Here is a 26,035-nt window from a genome sequence, read left to right as displayed (position 1 = left end):
AATCACACTCTCGGGCTGAACCACTTTATGGTTTCTGAACATATTTAACATTCAAAATTCAACATACAATTTTTAATAAGAAAATCACTTATAACCATTGGAAAATAACCCTAACAATTAAATATATGAAATAAAACAATTAGCATAAAATTTACCCAGTTTAGCTGGTTCCTTGCAAGCAAACTTCTTCTTTCAAATGAACAAGTTTGCTCTTCTCGAGCCATGCCTAACTTAGCACAGGCTCAGTGGGCAGAATTCCCAGCAAAAGTAATTAGAAACTACAGATTTGCTTGCTCTGCTGCCAGACTACAGCAACAGAACACCAATAAGGAAATCCCTGCCGATCAACTGTTAGGAAGCTTGGGACTTCTGCATCTGTGCGGAAGTCTCCAATTTCCGCAGTTTAAGTGGCTAACGTCTGATATCTTGCAAAGAACTGCTCCCATTTCTGCAGAAAGTTCAGCCAAATATTTCAATCCTAGATGATTGAAGTGTGGCAATTAATGTTAAATAGAGAATGATATTCCCATACCCTTCTTGCAGTTCCATTGAGGTTGGCATACTCGATAGTCTTCATGCCTGCATCAGCCCAGTACAGTCTCTCTGTGCCATAGTCTACCGCTAAGCCATTGGGCCAGGTGAGATTGGAAGAAATGATTACAATCCGTTCAGAAGAATCCAGCCCTGCACGTTCAATCTTTGGACTGGCTCCCCAGTCTGTCCAATACATGTACCTTCACATGATCAAAATAGCAAGTTATCAGTACGCAATTCCTGCAATTACAGACCAGCTGCAATGTGTGCATTTAACTGAGATGTTAACTGAGGCATTTTAGATTTTAATAAAAATGACCACATAAGCGTAAGCACTCCACATCAAAGTTAAGCTGGCGTAGGGTAGCTTAAAAATTCCCATCACAAGTTCAAACTTAATGACCAAATATTCTGCACTTAGATGAGCCATTAGATAAATGGACCATAGAATTCTAATCATTTTACAATACATATATAGGGCATGTATCGTCGCAAGAACAACAGTTCAATTAGCAAACAACTCTAGTAAAACCAACCCTCCAATAGGATCCACCACAATGTCTCTGGGTCTGTCTAGGTTCTCCCAGATGAGGACTGTTCGCATGGTACCATCTAAATTTGAGGCTTCAATTCTGTCAGTTCCTAAATTGGAAAGGGGATGAAAAATTAAAAATAAGTCTTCTTTATAACAAGGAGGAATAAATATAATTAATCCACTGGGCAGATAATAATCCTAGTCCTTCACTATTTTCACAAATTAGTTTGTGAAAACAATGGAGGAATTGAATTGATTGGACTGATCCAGCAGGAGCTGATATAGACTCAATGGGCTGAATGGTCTCCTATATTGTAAACAACAGGAATTCTGCAGATGCTGGAAATTCAAGCAACACACATCAAAGTTGCTGGTGAACGCAGCAGGCCAGGCAGCATCTGTAGGAAGAGGTACAGTCGACGTTTCAGGCCGAGACCCTTCGTCAGGACTAACTGAAGGAAGAGTGAGTAAGGGATTTGAAAGTTGGAGGGGGAGGGGGAGATCCAAAATGATAGGAGAAAACAGGAGGGGGAGGGATGGAGCCAAGAGCTGGACAGGTGATTGGCAAAAGGGGATATGGGAGGATCATGGGACAGGAGGTCCAGGAAGAAAGACAAGGGGGGGGACCCAGAGGATGGGCAAGACATATATTCAGAGGGACAGAGGGAGAAAAAGGAGGGTGAGAGAAAGAATGTGTGCATAAAAAGATGGGGTACGAGGGGGAGGTGAGGCCTTAGCGGAAGTTAGAGAAGTCGATGTTCATGCCATCAGGTTGGAGGCTACCCAGACGGAATATAAGGTGTTGTTCCTCCAACCTGAGTGTGGCTTCATCTTGACAGTAGAGGAGGCCGTGGATAGACATGTCCGAATGGGAATGGGATGTGGAATTAAAATGTGTGGCCACTGGGAGATCCTGCTTTCTCTGGCGGACAGAGCGTAGATGTTCAGCAAAGCGGTCTCCCAGTCTGCGTCGGGTCTCGCCAATATATAAAAGGCCACATCGGGAGCACTGGACGCAGTATATCACCCCAGCCGACTCACTGGTGAAGTGTTGCCTCACCTGGAAGGACTGTTTGGGGCCCTGAATGGTGGTAAGGGAGGAAGTGTAAGGGCATGTGTAGCACTTGTTCCGCTTACATGGGTAAGTGCCAGGAGGGAGATCAGTGGGGAGGGATGGGGGGGACGAATGGACAAGGGAGTTGTGTAGGGAGCGATCCCTGCGGAATGCAGGGGGGGGGGGGAGGGAAAGATGTGCTTAGTGATGGGATCCCGTTGGAGGTGGCGGAAGTTACGGAGAATAATATGTTGGACCCGGAGGCTGGTGGGGTGGTAGGTGAGGACCAAGGGAACCCTATTCCTAGTGGGGTGGCGGGAGGATGGAGTGAGAGCAGATGTACGTGAAATGGGGGAGATGCGTTTAAGAGCAGAGCTGATAGTGGAGGAAGGGAAGCCCCTTTCTTTAAAAAAGGAAAACATCGCCCTCGTCCTAGAATGAAAAGCCTCATCCTGAGAGCAGATGCGGCGCAGGCGGAGGGATTGCGAGAAGGGGATGGCGTTTTTGCAAGAGACAGGGTGAGAAGAGGAATAGTCCAGATAGCTGTGAGAGTCAGAATATTGTATCCTATATTGTAACACTTCTTTTTATTCTGGTGTTGGAAATGTTATTCATTGTGCCATGCGGTTCAAAATTACTTAGCACTCAAGAATAGACCATTTGATCGAATCTACATTTTGCTCCATGAACTAAATATATTTCACACTAAATCTCAAATTAGTCCAAAGAAAAGTATTAACTATTGAAAATTCTAACTATTAAACCAGCAGCAACCAACGTGGTGCAGATTATGGTTTTAAAATACTATACCTAGAGTAGTAGGATGGATGTCAATACTCCTTTGCTTATAGTTCATGAGATAGTTCCACCTTGTCATATCATAACAGCACAAAAGCATCAATAAAATCACTTTATGCATTGGGTACCTGCATCTGTCCAGTAAAGCTTGTTTGTCACCCAGTCAACTGCAAGACCTGCAGGGCTCTCCAGACTGGTATCCACTACTGCCTGGAAGAAAATTGACAAAATTTTCAGTCAGACAGAGATCAAAGAAATCTTTAAGAAACTTCAGCAGGATAGCAATAAATTAGACTCCTTGCTTAACAACTCATAGAGTGGGCCTCGGATATATTACCCAGTCTTTAATGCTTGGGGCAATTGAAAATTTGGAAAAAAAATCATTAATTTCATGAAACATCCATATATAATTCTACCATAAACGGAACATGCTGTCAAACATATTAACTAAGGGCTACCACATAATTCTAATCACATTCACAATTTGTACATCTTCTTCTTAAATAAGTAACAGCATTTAATATTTGCTTACCTTAAATTAGAGTTACCAGTTATAAAGTTATAAGATACAGGAGCAGAATTTGGCCGTTTAGCTCATCGAGTCTGCTCTGCCATTCAATCCTGGCTGATTTATTTTCCTCTTCAGCTTCATTCTCATGCCTTCCTCCCATAACCTTACTAGTCAAGAACCTATCAACCTCCGCATTATATAGACCCAATGACTTGGTCTCCACAGCCGTCTGTGGCAATGAATTACACAGATTCATCACGTTCACACTAAAGAAATTCATCCTCATCTCTAAAGGGACATCCTTCTATTCTGACGTTGTGCCTTCTGGTCCTAGACTCTCCTACTATGCCTTTGGATGTAGGAGCTTGCATTAAAATGATGAAATGTTTAACTACAATATGTTCTTGTTCTTTGTGTGGTACCATTACAAACGTACCTGGCCACCATCTTATCACCTATGGAGAGACACAGACATACCTCCTGCTTTGTTCCATCCCACTTAGCCCTGTTGATAGAGTCGGTGGTAACATCTGTCCAATAGATGTATTCCCCTTTGGCGTCCCAGTCAAGCGCAACAGCACTGCGCACGTCAGCCAGTGGAATGACATCATCAGACTTGTCCTCAGTGTCAAAGCTGATGCGACGGATGTCCGTCCTTCGAGCAAAAAGCAGGAACTTGTCAAGACCTGATAAGGCCGAAAGGTCTCTTGTCACTTCTACGTTCAAAAAAATCAATACAACTTCTTCTAAATGTAAACATCTTATGAACAATATAGTACCAAAATATGAACATAATCCTCCTAATTCGCGCTCTGACTGGCTGATTGTCTACAGCAAATTCTGCCTTGGGGTAGATTCATTGCATTAACTGGACATCTTTATTTTTTAGATGGCCAATATTAAATACACTGACTCTGCTCAACATCATTCTGCTTGTGAAGTTCAAGAAAAGTTATGCCTCCAATTTTTGGCCAAACAGTGCTTTATAATAAAGAAATTATTACAATCTAACTATGGATGAAAATGGAATCTGAATAACCATTTTCCTTAGAACATACTGTTTTCTTGACTGAAAAGTATATGATTTACAGTTTTATTCAACATAGTTAAAATCCTCTAAAATACCTGCTTTATCCTTTATATAAAAATGTTCAGCCATGTCTTTAATTTTATATTGTAATATTTAATCTATTTTTATAGTGTGTTAAGTTATAAGCAGCATGGAGCATTTCATTACATTGAATTTATTGCAGATTGCTATTTTACTATGATAGAAGGAGGTTTTAAAAAGTCACTGGGTAGCATGTATCCTAAATGAACAATAGCATTTGCTATTACAATCAACAGCACGTTCCTTTCATGGGTGATTTAAATCCATTCCTATTTAAAATTAGATTTCTACATGCTAGTGAGTAGACCATAATGTTGAATATATTACCAGCTGGTAGCTATGCATACAAAAACAGATGGACGATTCACCGAATAACAAAGGACTTCATTCATGTGGTCGGCTGCAGAAATAGCAGGCAGAAAGTTGAAAATTGTGTTTGTTCCACAAAATTCAGTCAAAAACTCTATCTAAATTTCAAATGACAGTGAAGAAATCACCTTGCACGTCACTGCCACTGTATCTAGTACTCAACAAAATGTGTTCAAAATGCGATCAATGGCCAGGTGAGACAATTGACGCAATAGAAGTGAGTTGGTCATATGCAACAGCAGGGGTTCCTGAACTTCTATTGTGCCATGAACCCCTACCATTCACCAAGGGGTCCACGGATCCCCAGGTTGGGAACCCCTGTGCTATAGAAACATTCCAATGGTCAGTTCAAATGTTTGTAATATTGGAACAATGGCAACTGCTATTTGTCACAAACATGAGAAAATCTGCAGATGCTTGAAATCCAAAGCAACACACACTTAATGCTGGAGGAACACAGCAGGTCAGGCAGTATCTTTGGAAAAGAGTAAACAGTCAACATTTTAGGCCAAGACCCTTCCTCAGGGCCTGATGAAGGGGCTTGCAGACATCCCACCTCTCCCAGAAGTTCCGGGAGTCTCCGGCATATTAATAGTGGCTCCCTGATGCCCGCAAATTATATACAATGTCCTGGAAATTGATTTTTTTGAGAGCGAGCGAGCGCAAGAGCAAGAAAGCAAGCGCAAGACAGCGAGCGAGAGCGAGAGCGAGAAAGAGAGAGCACACGAGAGTGAGCGAGAACAAGAAAGCAAGCGCGTGAGAGCGACGAGAGAGAGCGCACGCGCGCGAGAGCAAGAGAATTCCAAAAAAAGTCAGAGTGACAGAGTGTTCCAAAAAATATATATAAAACGTATGTCACCCCAGAATACACTAAAGTGTACCCCTGCCTAATAGGGGTCAAAATAGTGACAGTATTGCTCGCTGCACTGTTTGCAACAGTGACTTTTCTATTGCCCATGGTGGGTTAAGACTGTAAAAGATGTGTTGAGGTGAGTTTAACAGGTGTCATTCGTTCATTAGCATAGCTAACATTATTTAAACTAGCTGGCTAGCTGCTAAGGAGCTACTCTATTGCAGACATCCCACCTCTCCCAGAGGTACCGGGAGTCTCCCACAAATTGATGGTGCTACCTCCCTGAAATGAGTTTTTGCAGGGTGGGATGTCTGGGCTTGACCCAAAACATTGACTGTTTACCCTTTTCCATGGATGCTACCTGACCTGCCGAGTTCCTCCAGCATTTTGAGTGTGCTTGTCAGATTGGTTTAAACGATTCGGGGCTGTAAAACTGCAAGGATTGGCTATCAAGCACTTGAGATGCAAGGTTGATAACTGATCCACTTCCTCTCATGTTTAAGACAAAAGAATAGGAGGGTGTGTGCCTTGCGGACCAGTCTTTACACAAGGCAATAGATGGAACAGCCTACACTCATCCATTGGTCTAACCATAACACATTGTGGTCGTGGGATGGGTGACCATTAAAGCAGTAAATCTTGCATTTAAATGACAGGATTGCTTGCCAGGAGCAAAATGGACTCAGAATGAGCAACTAGGTCCATGGAGTGTTATCATAGAGGAATTTAAATTTCCATGGGAAAATAGACATCATTGGCGACAGCTACATTTACTGCCTATCTTCAGTTTTCCCTGAACAGTTAAAAGTCAACTATATGGGTGGATCTGAAGTTGCACAAAGCCACGCTAGTAAGGATAGCAAATTTTCAACCCTGCAGGACACTAGTGAAGTAAATAGGCTTTAATAACGATCCAGGATACTACCTTGTATGGCAAAATGCTCAGGTCATTTTATTAAAGTGACATGACACTCAACCCAGTGAGAACAGCAAAGCAAATCCATGGTGTGTCATGCCTGAAATTTTACCACATTATTACAGAGAATAAAACAAAAAAGAAAACCAGTTGCTGACAGAGCTGGAAATGTACATCATGCATTTATTCAGAGCTACAGTTCCCTGAACTTCCCAGCTTACAACGAAACTGAAAAGGCACAGGCCAGACAGTTCCCCAAAGCAACTACAGCTTCGAAACTTTGTATGAGCACCTTTGTGTGATGACTTTTAAGTAAAGACACACTGCAAGACAAATGCATGGAGATCCATTTACATACCCAATTGTTTAATGTGCAGTCTATTTTGCTGGTAATTATTGATTCTTTTGAAGATATGGTATTTGGGTTATTTGAACTACTGTTCTACTTAATTTAAGATCAGCCAACTGGGAAGAAGTAAGGTATATTGGAAATCTGCAGAAAAAGCTGTTTATAAACACTTCCTTAAAGGAATACTGCCAGAGATAAACAGAGGTTTCATCCACTAGATCAAAATCTGCAAACTACATTGAAAAGTCACCTGTTATCCAACAACAGCAGTTCAACAAGCTCATGAACTGCAATTGCCTGCAACTCCAAGTGAATGATGTTTTTGCAGAATTAAGAAACTGGATTTCCCAACGCTCTCCATCCAAGACACACACAACAACAACTACTATTAAACCACTTTATATTTAAGTCAGAAAATTTGTCAGGACACTTTCTTCATGCTGACAGGTATTTCAGTAACATGACACTTCCTGGTCAGATGTCAATGTAATGACATAATTCCCAATGCTGCACTTGTATTGGGGGAATTTGAACTATGGTACTCTGAGGATGCCTATTGTTAAGTATTCATGGGACAAGATGGGCTTAAACTCATATCGACAAAGTTCTTTCCTACAGCTACCTAACAAACTTCATAATCTCTTCAAACTCTATAAGTCCTCCCCCCACGTGATCCTTGCTGTAAGACAGCATTCCCACGTCCAGCACAGCTCTTCAGCAGATCCATGGAGTCTCACTGCATCCCCAACCTCCAACAATGTAACCTGCTTACCCCAGTTCCATACCTTCATACCTGGTCAATGCCAGTCAAACTACTGACATCATCCACCTGCCCACCCATCACTAAGGCAATCATACCAGTGGCTGACATCCCAATCCTGACTTTGATAGAGGACTACAGGATTGCACATGCACAGTACAAGACTTTGGTCATGATTGACATTTGGTACATTCCAGAGCACCCCAACAGTTTCAATTTCTCAGTAAATGTTTCATCACAACACTACTCCTCAATAACAATGCTCTTTGATGTTTTGCAGAGTGCGGTTGCCTCTCCGAAATGCTGTCTTTAGAATTAAAGATGATATTCTTCCAGAACATTTTTGCAAAGGCTTTTCATTCACTGGCCCCATTTTGGGAAATATAATCCAATAACTTTTTTTTCTGATACTGTTATTTTATAGATATAGACGTAGTCTGGGATCTATGAAGCATGTTGCTCAATCCATAGATTCAAACTGTACTGTTAACTATGTACTGCACTCTGCTTAACAATGAAAGAGCTTTGTAAATGTGCTTGACCAATGCTTCCCCAGAGATTTCATTTTAATGCTCAGAGAAGACCACAGGAATGTACACTTCCTACTGTCATTAAAATGATTGAGGATATGTTTGAGAGGTCCCAGCGTGGTACAGTAGAACAAATGAATATGTTCTAAATGTGGGTCCACACTCGTGTTGATTCTGGACCATTCGCTGTGAAACTATATATGGAAGATAGTTTTACAACTCTCATTTTAGTAGACTCATGGGTCAGGTAACATCCTTATTTATCATTCCAGCTGGTATATTTTTGAATTACACTGTCATTTCTGTTCTGAGAAGAATCTGAGATCAAATGAAAGTGGCTCTGCAATTATCCCTTTGGCATGTTAGTTTGAGATATCCATGGTCATTGAAAAGCAGAATTGTAATAATGAAATAGACCTCAAACATATTTTCAAAGTGATTATTTAGTAACTTTTATAGCTTCACTAAATTGGGACATGCGGGCAACTATAGTTACATACAAACCGACGATGTTAATCAAAGGACAGATGTAATTTCCTGAAAGTTTTCAGTTCCGAGTCAATAACTGGTGTCCTTTCATTTTGTTTTAGATGAAATGAGATCTAAATCTATTGAGATTATGGACTTGCTGTGCTGCTCGATTGAATATTTTATTACCTTAAAAACATGTCACTGTTATACTATACAATGCACAATTCTGCTGGGGTGAACCCATGTTATTTCAAATACAATTTTACTTTTAAGCAAACAGCAGCTTTGTTGAATTGAAGCTTAATTACAATTCAGTCAAACTGATTTGCAGATTGGGACGTGCTTACTGGATTAAGTCTATATCGGCCCATCGACTGCTCTGCCACTCCATCCCAGCTGATTTATTATTCCTCTCAACCCTATTCTTCTGCCTTCTCCCCATAACCTTTGACACTCTTACTCATCAAGAATCTATCAACCTCCACTTTAAATATACCCAAATGACCTTGCCTTTGCAGCCGTCTGAGAACATGAATTCCACAGATTCTCCACCCTTGAGCTAAAGAAATACTTCCTCATCTCTGATCTAAAGGGAAGTCCTCGTATTTTTAGTCTGTTCCTTCTGGTCCTAGACTCATCCACAGTAGGAAACATCCTGTCCACATCCACCCTATTAGGCTTTTCTATATTTGATAAGTTTCAATAAGATCCACCCTCATTCTTCTAAACTCCAGTGAGAACAGGCCCAGAGCCATCAAACGCTCCTCATTCATTAACTCCTTATTTCCTGGGATCATTCTAGTGAACTTTCTCTGGACAGTCTCCAATACCAGCACATCCTTTTTTAGATAAAGGTCCCAAAACTGCTCATAGTACTCCCTGATACATCAGTCCTGATGAAAGGTCTCAGCCCAAAAGGTGGACTGGTTACTCTTTTCCACAGATGCTGCCTGGCCAGCTGAGTTCCTCCAGCATTTCGTGCGTATTACTTCAATTTCAAGCATCTACAGATTTTCTCTTAATCATAATACTCCCCTTTCCATCAATATTAATCATTGGTTCTTAAATGTTCGTCAAATTCTGGCAGTGTATCCAGTAACTTCACAACACCATGTGTAAGAAGTTTCTTTCGCCCTTTAATTTCCCAATATGATTGCTATGTGCTTTCCCTGCATTCCTCAACCACTGGTAACAGCCTGAGGTTTGAGGTCTTAATAGAGACTTAAACTGCAAGGGAGTCAAGATGCACAGGGAAGATGGTGGTGAGGACAAGATTACATCAGCCATGGGGTCACAAGTGGCTAATGATGCTGGAACCTGGAGCAATATACAGCCTGCTGGACGACCACAGTGGTTTGAGCAGCATCTGTTGAGGGTGGAGGAATTGTTGATGTTTTAGATTGATGCTCTTTCAGGACTGAGACCGGGTGGGGGGGGGGGGGGCATGGCCAGCATAAAGAGGAAGAGCTTGTGAACAGTAGAAAGCACAGACAGGGGGAGCAGAGAGAGAGCTTCTCACAGATCACCCGCCAAAGAGAGGAGGACAACTTCTTCAAAGTTGGCATTCCTTGAAGAGACTTTACAGCAGACCTAAACAATGGAGAGATAAGAGACTACAGATGATGGAATCTTGAGGAACGAGCTTTCAGCATATTGGTCTTGAATGTCTCACTCCTGCTCCTGTTGCTGTGTTCTTATGTTTTTCAGCTGGCAAAAATAGAATGGCTGATGCAAGAAGATCCAAAAGGAATCACCCATGTTCAACTGCTAACACCCACCAGTACAGTGCCCATTCTACACTGGCTGGAATTTCATAGAATTCTTTGGGGTAATCGCATCTCTTATCTTGCACTTGGTCAGACTGGCATAAGATTAGAGACCTTAGAATGTTTCATAGGTCCAAGCTGGGAAAATGAGAAATGAGTTTATTTTAAATATTATTGAAATAGATTGACTGATTTTTAAATGACTATATCGCACTATTTATTTATTTATTATTTTATTAAATAAGTAATTTCTTAATGGCTTGCAGCATTTTGCTGCCACAGAATAACAAATTTCATGACATATGCCAGTGATAATCAGCCTAATTCTGTTTGCTTCCCCGCTGGTGCTGCTGGCCGCTACTTACTTTCAGCACAGTTGTAGCCGTCGACCTTCTTGAAGCCGGTAGGACAAGCGCAAGTGTAGTTGGTGCCACTGGGAAGGCAGAGGTGGCTGCATCCTCCATTGTTGGTCCCACAGCGGTTTCTCCCTGCTCAAATAGCAGAAAGCAGAAAACATATAAATATCATCAGAGTACAACAATTACCTCTGGAATCGCCAGCAGTTCTACTGAGATGCTGTCATAGTGGCCACAGCTGCTCACTTATTTTAACCAGTTGCTTATCGAAGACAACGTGGTCTACTCTTCATAACTCAAGAATAGTTTTGTTTTAAAGCAACACATGCAGCAGAACATTAATTTAATGCTGATATGACTTAATTATATGATAATTAACATTAAGTACGCTTAAATTAAGGTTGCAATTGTTTTAGCTCCCAGATTTCCTAATTAAAAAGTAATCGCATTATATATCAACCAGCAAGCACAGTAGGTGCAAGAATCAAAAAGACAAATAAATTATACAAATTTTATGGCATGCCAGAACTACCTGAAATGTCTGCATCTGGATCTCATATGAGATTTCATTAAAATAGCTCGAATCATCACACTCTAGACATACTATTCCTGACCCCATTCAAATTCAACTTTCTGTGGTGTAACCTTAATTTTCTGGCCTCACTGTCCAGATGTAACATAACGAGAGGTTCACGCATACCATACATGTACACAAACTTTGGCCCTCAAACTGACACTGATGTGTTTAGTACAATCCAACCTGATTTATTACTGCACGTGGCCATAAAACCATCTTTATATGCTTGAATAACTGATGCTCTCACAACCCGCCTACTGACAACTAATGAATCATTGCAAACGCTTTCCCATCTACCGGCCAGGACCTAGCAAAAGATCAGCAAAGCACCAGAAGCTCAAGCAAAGACATTGCATTGTTCTGAGCAATAAATTAACATCCATAAAACATCAGTCAATCAGTCAGTTTCAACAACTGTACATTTGTCAGTCCTTTAAGAATTCGATGTAATTTGCTTCACAGAATTTAATGTACAGCAAAACTGCTGCATCTGGTTTTTCCTTTAAAAATATATTTTAATGAATCCTAAACCTCATAGGAAACATTGATTCACAAAATGAAACAACGAAATGCAGCATAAATGAGCCTCTCCATACTGATTTGTATGTTTCCCCGAATTGCAGAATCTAAATTGCAGCCCCAACTCTTACGTCAGAATACTGTTCATTGACTTTAGTTTGGCATTCAATACTGTGAGCCCCTCCAAGCTGATCGCCAAACTTCGCCAGCTTGGTATCAGCTCATCCCTCTGCAATTGGATCTTAGACTTTCAGACTAACAGACCCCAATCAGTTAAGTTGGACAACCTCTCCTCCTCCACTCTCACCCTGAACACCGGTGTGCCTCAAGGCTGTGTGCTGAGCCCTCTTCTGTAATCCCTTTTCACCTATGACTGCATTCCTGTACATGGTTCTAACTCCATAATCAAGTCGCAGACGACACCACAGTGGTTGGTCTGATCAGAGGGGATGACGAGACGGCCTACAGGGACGAGGTCCAGCACCTGGCCACGTGGTGTGCCAACAACAACCTGGCCCTTAACATCCAGAAGACCAAGGAGATCATTGTGGACTTCAGGCATGCCAGGAGTCACACTCACGTCCCCACCTACATCAACAGAGCTGTAGTGGAGCGTGTATCAAGCTTCAAATTCCTTGGTGTCCACATTTACGAGGATCACACCTGGTCCCTGAACTCCTCCATCCTGGTCAAAAAGGCACAACAGAGCTTTTATTTCCTGTGGAGCATCAAGAAAGCTCACCTCCGTCCCAGGATACTGATGGACTTTTACCGCTGTACCATTGAGAGCATACTCATCAACTGCATCTCAGTGTGGTATGGCAATTGTCCTGTATCGGACCGCAAAGCACTCCAGTGTGTGGTGAAAACTGCCCAGAGGATTATCAGCACCCAATTGCCCACCATTGAGAACATCTACCATAAACGCTGCCTGGGCAGGGCGAAAAGCATTATCAAGGATGCATCGTACCCTAACCATGGACTTCTTACTCTCTTCCCATCCGGTAGGTGCCACAGGAGCCTCTGCTCCCGCACCAGCAGGCACAGGAAGAGCTTCTTCCGTGAGGCTGTGACTCTGCTGAACCTCACATCACAGCGCTAAGCAGTATTGCACCCATATTGTACTGTCTCAGTACTTTTATATTTGTGAGCTGTAGCACTTACTTTTTATTCGCAGTTATTTTGTAAATAACACTATTCTTCGCACTTCTGGTCAGATGCTAACTACATTTCATTGGCTTTGTATCTGTACTCCGCACAATGACAATAAAGTTGAATCTAATCTAATCTAATCTAAATATATGAGAGAGGATAAGGTATTCTGAGAGCCAGCATGGACTTATGGGCTGAATAGCTTCCTTCTATGTTGTGTGAAAAATATAGTACAAAATAAGTAAAGCAGCTTAATAAAATTTTCAAGGTTTTTGTTGAAGGAATTAAATGACACCCACATATCCAACTTCTAAATTGAAAATTCTCCTTGCTGTTCTTCGTTCAACAGTTCAGCTAAAATATCTAATGGTATGTAAGCTTCTTAGTAGGTGTAACCAGTCTTTTTGATAATGGGCCACACATTGCTGATAGTAGAGTGAAAAAAACTGTGCAAGAAGCCTGAAGCCCTGATCTTAAGGTTGCAAGACTGAAGGAAGTTACATTGGTAAGGAAGGGTAACAACCTATTTGAACATGAGAATGCTTTTAATTTAGAGTTTCAAATGGCAAAACATTTTCCATTAGACTATTCAAACTTAAGGATAAAGTGCTTTCCAAAGCCATTCAAGACTGTTGCATTGTATTTACAGAATTAGTAACGATCTTTTTTTACAATTTCTTTTTTAGATCATTCAGAAATTGCCACAAAATAACACTCTTTCAGGTTAAGCCAATTTTCAATTGCAAAGAAATACATAGTTTGCAGTTGGGCAAAGGAATCCTGAGGTTAATCTTTTTCAGTCCACTATACGATGGTAACCTTCAGATTAAATGTTCCAATCAGTGACAATATGGTGGGGGAAATCGTAATACGGTAAAGAGGCACTATCTGGTTGCAAAGATCCTGTCTTATAACAAATCAGATAAGAATCATGCATCTCATCAACAAGAGACAATCTGCAGATTTTGAAAATACAAGCAACACACACAGACCGCTGGAGGAAAAAGAAAAGTAGTGTTCGTGGGATCATTGACCGTTCAGAAATCTGATGGCAGAGGAGAAGAAGCTCCCCTCTGTACTTCCATACTACTACTCAGTCATCATTTTCCAGTGGTCCGATGAACACTTTTGCCTCTCTTTATGTCATTAGGTAACCTGTCTTCATATTTCATCTCTTCTACCCTTATTACAGCTTTCTGTTGCCTTTTACTGTTTATTAATTTTTTTCCCAATCCTCTAGCTTCCTGCTAAGTTTGCAATTTTGTAAGCACTTGGTTTTGTTTTTATTTGTTGTCTTTGTCAATTTTCCCTCATCCTTCCTTTAGAATGTTTCTTCTTTGGGATGAAATTACCCCGTATTTTCTGAATTATTCCCAGAATTCCCTCTCATTACTGCTCCACCATCACCCCTGCTAGGGTCCCCCAACAATAATCTTCAGCCAGCGCTCCTCTTATGCCTCTTTAGTTACCGTTACTCAACCGTAATGCCGATACATCTGGTTTTAGATTCTCCCTCACAGACTGCAGGGTGAGTTCTTTCACGTTATGATTACTATCTAATTATTCTTTTTACCTTAAGCTCCCTAAAAAGATCTGGTGGACAGCACAACACCAAATCCAGAATTGCCTTTTTCCTGGTGAGCTGAACCATAAGCTGCTCTAAAAAGCCATCTTGCAGGGATTCTGCAATTTTTTTTCTTTTTCTGGTTGAGTGAGAAAATAAATCAGCCATGGCACAGAGTCTCAATGGCCCAAATGTCCCAATTCCCCTTTTTTATGACTTTCTCTTGGGATTTAGTGCCAGCTTGATTTTCCCAGATGACCTGTATATTGAAGTTCCCCATGACAGCCATAATATGGCTTTTTACATGCCTCTTCTTGTAATCTGTACCCCACATCCTGGCTACTACTCAGAGGCCTGTACATAAATCCCATTTTACCCTTGCAGTTGCTTACCTCTACCCACAAAGATGCTACATCTTCTGATCTTATGTCACTTCTTTCTTAGGATTTGATTTCATTTTTTACCAACAGAACTATCCCAACCCCACTGCCCACCTACCTGTCTTTTTCTACAAGATGTGCATCCTTTCAGTCATGAACACACCACCCCTCTGTTGAAATTCCTCTCCATGTTGCCCAAAGTTAAACGTTTAATCCCTTTCTAAATGTTGTCTTATTTTTCATTCTAAAGAATTTTGTAAGTACTCCTGGCTTCCCTTCCCTTTTAGTTTCTCCATACTTACCCAATCCACTAAACCCATCCTCTTAGTATTTAGTTTAAAACCCTATTCACAAGCCTAGTTTTGCAATTCACCAGGACTCTGGTCCCAGGTTCAGGTGGAGCCAATCCTATCAGAACATCTCCCTTCTTCCCCAGTACTGGTGGGCAATGCCCCACAAATTTAAACCTACTTCTCCCACACCTGTTTTTGAAGCATGAGTTTGCTTTGGCTTTATTTAACTTCACAGCTTTAGAGTACACTAAATCATTTTTTACCTTAATATAAAACTCAGAAAATAAGATTGTCCCCTAAAGACATCTTAGCTATAAGATTATAAATTAATCCTCTTCCCTTGTACAACACAAGATTTAAAATATCCTACTCTATTGTTGGTTCCTTAACACACTAATCTGGAAATCCATCTCACATAGACTTAACAAATTTATTCACTTTGTAATTATTGATTGTTATTCCCAGTCTATGAAGCTTAAAGACTCCCATGAGTACCACAATCATATTACTCTTGTTACACATGCCTCTAACTTCCTGATTTATACTGTCTGCAGCTTCACCACCATTGCCTGGAAACCACCAATCACTTCTGCCCTTGCTGTTACTTAACTCGAACCAAACTGATTCCATTTCCTGGTTTTCTGAGCTAGATCTTTTCTCTCATCCATCTTTATCCCATTCATTCACAACTCTTTTTTTCACATTAATTCTCTCTCTTTTAAGATTACAATGGCATAGGTAATCCCAACCACATCACTGTCATGGTTTATTGGTAATAACCATTTTCATTGATTTGTGGGGTTTGCCACATTCTCCTCATGTGGATTTTTTTCTAGGTGCATTGGCTTCCTCCTACAATCCAAAGATATACAGCAGGCTAGTTGTTGAATTGGCCACTGTGAATCATCACTCATCTGTAGGCAAGTGATCAAATCTGGGTGAAATCGAACAGAACTTGAGGACATCAGTAACCATCAGACCAAGGAGCTGAATTAGGCCATTCAGTCCTTCCAGTTTGTTCCTGCATTCAATAGACAATAGGTGCAGGAGTAGGTCATTCAGCCCTTCGAGCCAGCACCACCATTCACTGTGATCATGGCTGATCATCCACAATCAGTACCCTTTTCCTGCCTTCTCCCCATATCCCTTCACTCCGCTATCTTTAAGAGCTCTATCTAACTCTTTTTTGAAAGAACCCAGAGAATTGGCCTCCACTGCCTTCTGAGGCAGAGCATTCCACAGAACCACAACCCTCAGTGTGAAAAAGTTTTTCCTTAACTCCGTTCTAAATTGTCTACCCCTTATTCTTAAACTGTGGCCTCTGGTTCTGGACTCCTCCAACATCGGAAACATGTTTCCTGCCACTAGCTTGTCCAATCCCCTCATAATCTTACATGTTTCAATCAGATCCCCTCTCATCCTTCTAAATTCCAGTGTATACAGCCCCAGTTGCTCCAACCTTTCAACATATGACAGTCCCGCCATCCCCGGAATTAACCTCATGAACCTACGCTGCACTCCCTCGATAACTAGAATGTCCTTCCTCAAATTTGGAGACCAAAACTGTACACAATATTCCAGGTGTGGTCTCACAGGGCCCTGTACAACTGCAGAAGGACCTCTTTGCTCCTATACTCAATTCCCCTTGTTATGAAGGCCAGCTTGCCATTAGCTTTCTTCACTGCCTGCTGTACCTGCATGCTCACTTTCAGTGACTGATGAACAAGGACACCTAGATCTTGTTGTACTTCCTCTTTTCCTAACTTGACACCATTCAGATAGTAATCTGCCTTCCTGTTCTTGCCACCAAAGTGGATAACCTCACATTTATCCACATTAAACTGCATCTGCCCACTCACCCAACCTGTCCAAGTCACCCTGCATTCTCATAATATCCTCCTCACATTTCACACTGCCACCCAGCTTTGTGTCATCTGCAAATTTGCTAATGTTACTTTTAATCCCTTCATCTAAATCATTAATGTATATTGTAAATAACTGCGGTCCCAGCACCGAGCCTTGCGGTACCCCACTAGTCACTGCCTGCGATTCTGAAAAGGACCTATTAATCCCTATTCTTTGTTTCCTGTCTGCCAACCAAATTTCTATCCATGTCAGCACCCTACCCCCAATACCATGTGCTCTAATTTTGCCCACTAACCTCCCATTTGGGACCTTATCAAAGGCTTTCCGAAAGTCCAGGTAAACTACATCCACTGGCTTTCCCATGTCCATTTTCACAGTCACATTCTCAAAAAATTCCAGAGGATTAGTCAAGCATGATTTCCCCTTCGTAAATCCATGCTGACTCGGACCAATCCTGCCACTGCTATCCAAATATGCTGCTATATGCTGCTACATCTTTTATAATTGATTCCAGAATCTTCCCCACCACTGATGTCAGACTAACTGGTCTATAATTGCCTGTTTTCTCTCTCCCTCCTTTCTTAAAAAGTGGGATAACATTAGCTACCCTCCAATCCGCAGGAACTGATCCTGAATCTATAGAACATTGGAAAATGATTATCAATGTGTCCACGATTTCTAGAGCCACCTCCTTAAGTACCCTTGGATGCAGACCATCAGGCCCTGGGGATTTATCAACCTTCAGTCCCATCAGCTTACCCAACACCATTTTGTGCCTGATGCAAATTTCCTTCAGTTCCTGTGTTACCCTAGGTCCTCAGGCCACTATTACATCTGGGAGATTGTTTGTGTCTTCCCTAGTGAAGACAGATCCAAGTACCTGTTCAGCTCATCTGCCATTTCCTTGTTCCCGATAATAATTTCACCCGTTTCTGTCTTCAAGGGCCCAACTTTGGTCTTAACTTTTTTTTTCCTCTTCACATACCGAAAGAAGCTTTTACTATCCTCCTTTATATTTTTGGCTAGCTTACCCTCGTACCTCAACTTCTCCCCCCGTATTGCTTTTTTAGTTATCTTCTGTTGCTCCTTAAAAGTCTCCCAATCTTCTGGCTTCCTACTCATCCTTGCTATGTTATACTTCCTCTCTTTTATTTTTATACTGTCCTTGACTTCCCTTGTCATCCATGGTCGCCCCTTACTCCTCTTAGAACCTTTCTTCCTCTTTGGAATGAACTGATCCTGCACCTTCTGTATTATTCCCAAAAATACCTGCCATTGTTGTTCCACTGCCATCCCTGCTAGGGTATCTTTCCAGTCAACTTTTGCCAGCTCCTCCCTCATGTGTCCATAGTCCCCCTTGTTCAACTGTAATACTGACACTTCCGATCTTCCCTTCTCCTTCTCAAATTGTAGTTTAAAACTTATCGTATTATGGTCACTACCTCCTAATGGCTCCTTTATCTCGAGTTCCCTTATCAAATCTGGCTCATTACACAACACTAAATCCAGAATTGCCTTCTCCCTGGTAGGCTCTAATACAAGCTGCTCCAAGAATCCATCTCTGAGGCATTCCACAAACTCCCTTTCTTGGCATCCAGTACCAACCTGATTTTCCCAATCTACCTGCATGTTAAAATCCCCCATAACAACTGTAGAATTACCTTTGTGACATGCCAATTTTAACTCTTGATTTAACTTGCACCCTATATCCAGGCTACTGTTTGGGGGCCTGTAGATAACTCCCATCATGGCAGATTTATTTTCCCTCTCAACCACATTCTCCTGCCTTCTTGCTGTATCCTTATGCACCCTATGGCCTGGTCTCCATGATGTCTATGGCAATGAACTCCACAGGTTCACCACCCTCCGGCTAAAGAAATTCCTCATCTAAATGGATGCCTCTCTATTCTGAGGCTGTGCCCTCTAGTCCTAGTCTTCTCCACTATAGGAAACATCCTCTCCTCATTCACTCTGTGTAGGCCTTTCAATATTTAATATGTTTCAATGAGATCCCCCCCCCCCACTCCATTCTTCTAAACTCCAGTGAGTAACAGGCCCTAAGCGATCAAACAGGCCTCAAAAGTTAATCCTTTCATTCACGGAATCATTCTCGTAAACCACTTCTGGGCCCTCTCCAATATCAGTTACAAGGAAGTAAGTGGTAGAATGGGATTGCAGTGTGAGTCAGTGGGCTAAAGTGTCATCCCTCCCTGTGTTGTGAAGAAGTATGGAAGTAAGGAATCTGAGATCCCTTACTTCAGCACAGTAACTGATTTCTGGTATACCACAGAACTATGGCCGAACCAGTCATTGAATTTGCCATCTTAGAGGTCCACAACTGGTTATCCCAAGACTGGCCTCCTCTGCACCCTTTCTGAAAATGCTTATAGCAATAGAACAAATGACTAGGAATTATGGCAGCTGACTTATAATGTTAGGTTGGAATGGGCATCGTTAGGGGAGGCCTGGAGAGGGGACGTTGGAATAGAAATAAGGCAGTCCATATTTGTCGGAACTAGCATTTTCAGTTTAATGTCCAGTATTTATGCTACCGAGCCACAAGATTGTTAAAGATCTTTTTAAACAATCTTAATAGTACTTATGAGAGATTGATCTAAAATAATGTATTAATTCTGCATTGCATGAGCTTTAATGGAGTTAGTTGAAATGCTAGAGAATAATTGCTTTCCATGCTGATCTCAATTATCATGGCCACAGAGTTAAAGCACCCTTCCCAGTGGGCTTCTTTTTTTTAATCTTCTGCATGCACCAATAGTTCAAAGGAACATCTGGTTCAAACCATCGAAAGTTCCATAATGAGACAGGGCCAAGCACCACGGCTGGGGATCTGTCAGTCAACTTTGCCAATGTTCTTTCCTGGATTTGACCCAAACTCAAAGATTGTGCTGTTTAATTGAGCACAAGATGTTGAGAAAAATAAATTCAGCCTTCCTTCATTGAGTGATACCCCTCTTGCCTAGGAATCACAGGATTCTAGGACACATCTCCATTCCAGAACATCGACACAAAATCCAAGCTGAGACTCATTCAGTACAATACTGATGGAGTGTATCATCTCGTAACGATGTTGTTAAATAGTGGAGCAAACTCAGATGGAATAACAAAGAACTTCTTTCTCCCAGTGCCCTATCCAATATTTATCTCCTAGCAACAATACTAAAAAAGGCTTTCTAGGTTGTCAGAATCTTCCTGTCTGCACAGTAACTGAAATGGCTCTTCACACTAGATTATTGAAGCACTTCAAGGTGGGTGTAGATACAAATTCACTCTTCCTTTAGCAATAAGCAGACAATGAGTCCAACTAATTTAATACATGGGCATGTTGAATAATAGTGTGCATATTTCATTAACAGATACAGAATGAAGCTCTGTAATTTAAAAAAAAGTAACAATTTCTTAAACACAACAGATTCTGCAGATGCTGGAATCCAGAATAACAAACACAAAATGCTGGAGGAACTCAGCAACGTATCTACGGAAAGGAATAAAGAGTTGATGTTTTGAATCCTGATGAAGGGTCTTGGCCCAAAACATTGTCTCTATATTCCTTTTCATAGATCCTGCCTGACTTGTTGAGTTCCTTCAGCATTCTGTAACAATTTCTTAAACAGATTAACACAAGTCTTGTGTAAAATCAAATGAATGAAGAACTCCATTAATGTTTTTAAGGGAAAAACATTATTGGAGTTTATTCTTCAATTTACAACAAGTAGAATCTACACTTCCACTTGGTTTGAATTGAATTTTCTTAGATTTTCAAAGTTCGTCCATTGTGTTCTTACCTGCTGGCTGTCGCTGTGGATGAAGTGTATGAATATCCATTGGAAAGTGAAGTTTATTGCGGATAATCTCTTGATTTTTCCCAGTAAATTTGTTGGCACTATTTATGCTTTTGGTGTGCCAGTCTGTCCAGTACAGACTGTCTTCAAACACAGTGATGGCAAAAGGATGAGGGAGGCCTGATAAAAGTCAAAGACTTCATGTTAAACACAAGAAATTCTGCAGATGCTAAAAATCTTGAGCAACTCACACACAAAATGCAGGACAAATAAACAGGCCAAACAGAAATTACAGAAGAGAATAAACAGTCAACTTTTCAGGCTGAGACCCTTCATCAAGACTCAATATTAAATAAATGTTAATACAGTTCAGAAGATCCTTAAAAAATTTTCTTCAGAGCAATCATTTAAATAATGCCTAATGTTTCTTATCTAGTAATTATGGAAACTGAGGCAGAAGGCAGATTTTGAAAAGCAAAAAAAAAGCACACTGTCATTAGTCAACTAGTTTCAAAAGTCATATGAACCAAAACTGTAATTCAGGGGTCCCCAACCTTTTTTGCACTGCGGACCGGTTTAATATTGACAATATTCTTGCGGACCGGCTGACATGGGGTGGGGGGGTGGGGTAGATGTTCAAGTTCGACAGTGCATGACAGGGAATGAGGAAAGGTGCAGCTGACTCATATCGTTTCATATCACCAAATCATATCGTTTCCTTGGGGCCCGGCAGCACATGCTTTGCGGCCCTGTGGTTGGGGACCACTGCTCTAAGTCACAACGATAAAGTTATAAAATCTGTGCTGGATTTTTTTCTTGAGTCAAGATTTCTGATATTCGGTACTATCTTTACGCGTCTAAGATTCGCATCATTGAAGCATTAAACAATAAATGCAGGGACAGATCAGGCAGCAAAGTGGAAAAAAGAGCACAGTTCACACCTTAGGTTAAAGATCACCAGACTTTTCAAGTGCTTCCAGCATTTTCTATCTCAGGATTTTGCTTTTGTACCCACATTACTCCACAGTTTTGTACCTAGCCTCAAAAATAGGTCCTGCAATTAAAACTGAAACACACGACCGTAGAAATTTGAATTCAACTGTGTACATTAAAGGTGCAAATTAAAGTGAAGTCCAGTTTTGGAGGTAAATTCCCCCACTTAGCATATGTATCTACAACATGGTTTCCTCATATAAGCTTCTTTATATCAACCTTGTGCTTTATTTAAAAACACGTATCAATAGTTCTGTTGCCAAATTGTAATTTTGTGTTGATTCTCAGCTCTGTTATAATTTGACCAATGCTTGATCATATGAAATAGGCATTAATTGTTCTGTTGTATCTGAAGTGGAAGTTATTATTTCTGCCTATTGATTCCACATTTAATTTATCTTCTCCATCTCCCTAATAGTTTGTATAGCTTCCCACCGAGTGCTGTGTCCTAGTCCCAGTCTGATATCAAATGTCTAGTGACACGGGAGAAAAAACATTTCATTATGAAGACAAAGCCTCTCTGAAAACATACCAGAGGACCTTACAATGGACTTTGCTTTACTGGCAGTAAACAACAGCAGCAGTGGATAACAGCACACGGGTTATGTCAAGCTGACGTATTGCAGCACCTTGCCTATCCCCAATAACCACTAGGTAACATCACTGCTCTAGTGAAGTAGCAAATTAGATACTTGGGAAAGAGGAAAATTTAAAGTAACAAATGCTGTGTCAATTGCCACTGTTAAATCTGGGATCGATAGATTTTTGATAACCAAGGGTACTTATGGGAGGAATGCGGGCATATGAAGTTAACTCTCAGGTCAACAACTTCCCAAGGAATTATGAACCAACTGGAGAGTTAAATGAGTTCCTTATTAAGTATGTTTAGATATTTGAAATGACTCTTAAGACAGTTCTTTATATTGGCTCCAAATAACAATTTTCACCTTTGGAACATAAAACAGTACAACACAGTATGGGCCCTTAGGCCTATGATGTTGTGCCGACACCTTAACCTACTCCAACATCAACCTAACTTTCCCTCCTACATAACCCTCCACTTTTCTTTCATCCATTTGATGATCCAAGAGTCTCAAGTATCTGTAACGTCTGTGTCTCCCACCACATCTGGCAGTGTGTTACACTCACCAATCACTCTGTGCAAAAAGCCTATCTCTGACATTGCCCCTATACTTTCCTCCAAGGACCTGAAAATTATGTCCCTTCGTTTTTGTCCCAGTAAAAGGCACTTGCTCTGCACTCTGTTGGTGTGTCTCATAATCTTGTACATCTTTATCAACATTAAAATATCAAGGTGGTAAATGCCAGCAAGTCTGTCACATACAAGGAAGGGAGCAGACAATAGCAGAGTGAGCAGGCTTTAGACTAGTCCGATCAGGAATGCAGCAAAGCACAACTCCATGATTGAACAGTAGAGAAATATAGATTTCAAAGCAGGAACTCCACCTTAAAAGTAGATCTACACTATGAATAGAGAACAAGTCTACAGTGTAAAACAACTTATTCCTCAATGTCTGCAAATGCTTTCTGGACCAGCTGGTACAATGATAAGAGTGCTCCCAGCTGACCTGGTATCTTTTCTGCCTTTTCAACAGACTAAAACTCATCATAGGGGAAAATCACATATCTGAACCCAACCCCTTGTAACTTCATTATGCAACATCTTTGTACATCTGTATATCTAATCCATATGCTAATATATTTGTACTTTGAAAAGGATTTACAGGCAAAACATACGTCTGTGCACATAACTGAAACGGCAGCCCACATACAACTAATATTACACACATTAGCTCAAACATCAACTAGAACAGCAGTGAAACACTAGCTACGAATTCAGAGTAAATCATTGCTTTTGCCCAAGTAATCAATCTTACTTCTGCCTATCTCACAGTTTTCTTGACAGCATGTTGGTTTGAATGAAAAATCTGCTTTCATAAGGATGCACTGAGAAAACATAGCTGCCACTATTTATTGTAAAAATATATTCTTTGATAGGAAGTTGTATTTAGATGGCTATTGTCCCCAGTTTTCCATGCTGGTTCTGAACCCTGGCATTCATTACATTTCTTTTAACACAGATAACAACTGGAGCAGGTGTGTATATTCTCAAACAAAGGAAAAGAAGATAAATGAGCAGTCATAGCCCTTTGCTTCATTGAAAATTTTGCATGTTTCCACATCAAACACACTCTGGAATACATCCAAGTCAGCACTACAAAGAGTAGCACACAAACATAGCGAAGTACTGTTAACCCATTAACACAAAGACCATCAGAAGCTACATCAATTTTTAAGAACGAAATATTGTAAACTGATACTCATGTCTGCAGTTAAATTACTGGTAATGAATGGGATCAATTTCAATTATATTACATTTTAACATTCCTCACATATTAGTAACAGGCTCAAACTAAGAGAAACAGATTTTGGGTGTCTGGATCAATATGGTTGTTATTCTTTCAGTCAAACTTCAAGATGAATTTTTAGACTGTATAGACTTCAGATTCAAGTTTCAATTACATGAAATTCCAGCCCATTTCCTCCTGATGGGCTTCTTTCATGGCCTGCTAGAAGTAATCTAGATATGTATCATTTACTTAATAAATTGCCATCCACAAAAGAAAACTGTGAAAAACATTTTTTTCATGACAACTGGACTGCACTTGAGCGGAAATGGTTTAGAAACAATACAAGCATTTCAGAAACAATTCTGTCTCAAAATATCACCAGCCTGTGAAACAAATGCACGGACATTTGCACTGAAGAGCACCTTCTAAAAAAACACACACACAAAGTGCAGGAGGAACTCAGCAGGCCAGGCAGCATCTATGGAAAAGAGTACAGTTGACATTCTGGGCTGAGACCCTTCTTTGGGATTGAGAAGGAAGGGGGAAGATGCCGGGATAAAAAGGCGGGGGGAGAGGAAGGATGCTAGCTGGAAGATGAGTGAAGCCAAGTGAGTGGGAAAGGTCAAACGTTGGAGAAGAAGGAATCTGATAGGAGAGGAGAGTGGACAACAGGAGAAAGGGAAGGAGGAAGGGACCCTGGGGAAAGTAATAGGCAGGTGAAAAGAAGTGGCAGTCTGATATTTCTAATCCACATTCATAGAACCCAAAATTCAAATCAGAAATGAGCAAATCTTGTTTGCTTTAGATTGAAAATGGCCCCGGTTCTGGGCTCCTTCACTTTGGCCATTATGGTGATTGTTCTTGGTTGGTGCGGCTGTAACGAAACCCAATTTCCCTCGGGATCAATAAAGTATATCTATCTATCTATCTTCATTAAATGAAACTTATCCATATACTGTAAGGCCTGGGTAGAGTGGACATGGAGAGGATGTTTCCTACAGCGGGGGAGTCTCGGACCAGAGGGCACAGCCTCAGAATTTAAAATAGTAACGAGGAGCAATTCTTTAGCCAGAGAGTGGTGAATCTGTGGAATTCATTGCCATAGACAGCTTTGGAGGCCAAGTCATTGGGTATATTTAAAGCTAAGGTTGATTAGTAAGGGTGTCAAAGGTTATGGAGAGAAGGCAAGAGAATGGGGTTGAGAAGGATAATAAATCAGCCATCATGAAACCGCAAAGCAGTCTCAGTGGGCCAAATGGGTAATGATCTTAAATGTTGGACTTGCAAAAAAAAACTGACTTTTGAGTCAATGAATCAAGTTTCTTCAAATCTACTAAATGCAATACAATGGACTGTTTAAAGTAGCAAAAAAACCCATAAAAAATGGACCAACAGATTTTACAAATAGCTTGCTGTAGTATTTTATTATAGGACCTTCTCCTCTTTATTAAAATAATCTACAGATACTGGTCAATTGTTAATGACTAAGTGGTATCTGTGCAAATATTGAAGGGGCAGAAGATGCATATCAGAGGTACTCAGCAGAGCATCATTAGGCTGCATTGTGAATTGACAGTTAATGTAAAATCATTTGTAATCGGTAAAT

General features: G+C 40.8%; 1 protein-coding gene across 3 annotated transcripts in view; it reads right to left on the bottom strand.

The window, feature by feature from the left end:
• Positions 1-26,035, bottom strand: part of lrp4 (low density lipoprotein receptor-related protein 4) — a 452,403-nt gene that overhangs the window by 55,135 nt on the left and 371,233 nt on the right. For 2 of the 3 annotated variants that reach the window (XM_072272686.1, XM_072272689.1), the window contains exons 15-20: positions 21,068-21,244; positions 10,923-11,048; positions 3,910-4,118; positions 3,050-3,131; positions 1,071-1,176; positions 533-734 (exon numbers count right to left, since the gene is read on the bottom strand). In XM_072272686.1, coding sequence (XP_072128787.1) covers positions 533-734; positions 1,071-1,176; positions 3,050-3,131; positions 3,910-4,118; positions 10,923-11,048; positions 21,068-21,244 — 902 coding nt within the window. The remainder of the gene's footprint in view (positions 1-532; positions 735-1,070; positions 1,177-3,049; positions 3,132-3,909; positions 4,119-10,922; positions 11,049-21,067; positions 21,245-26,035) is intronic. The other variant, XM_072272688.1, reaches the window with a different exon arrangement.

This window comes from Mobula birostris, chromosome 11 (genome assembly GCF_030028105.1).
Source record: "Mobula birostris isolate sMobBir1 chromosome 11, sMobBir1.hap1, whole genome shotgun sequence".
Classification (NCBI taxonomy): Eukaryota; Metazoa; Chordata; class Chondrichthyes; order Myliobatiformes; family Myliobatidae; genus Mobula; species Mobula birostris.
This window is presented reverse-complemented; position numbering and strand designations above follow the sequence as displayed.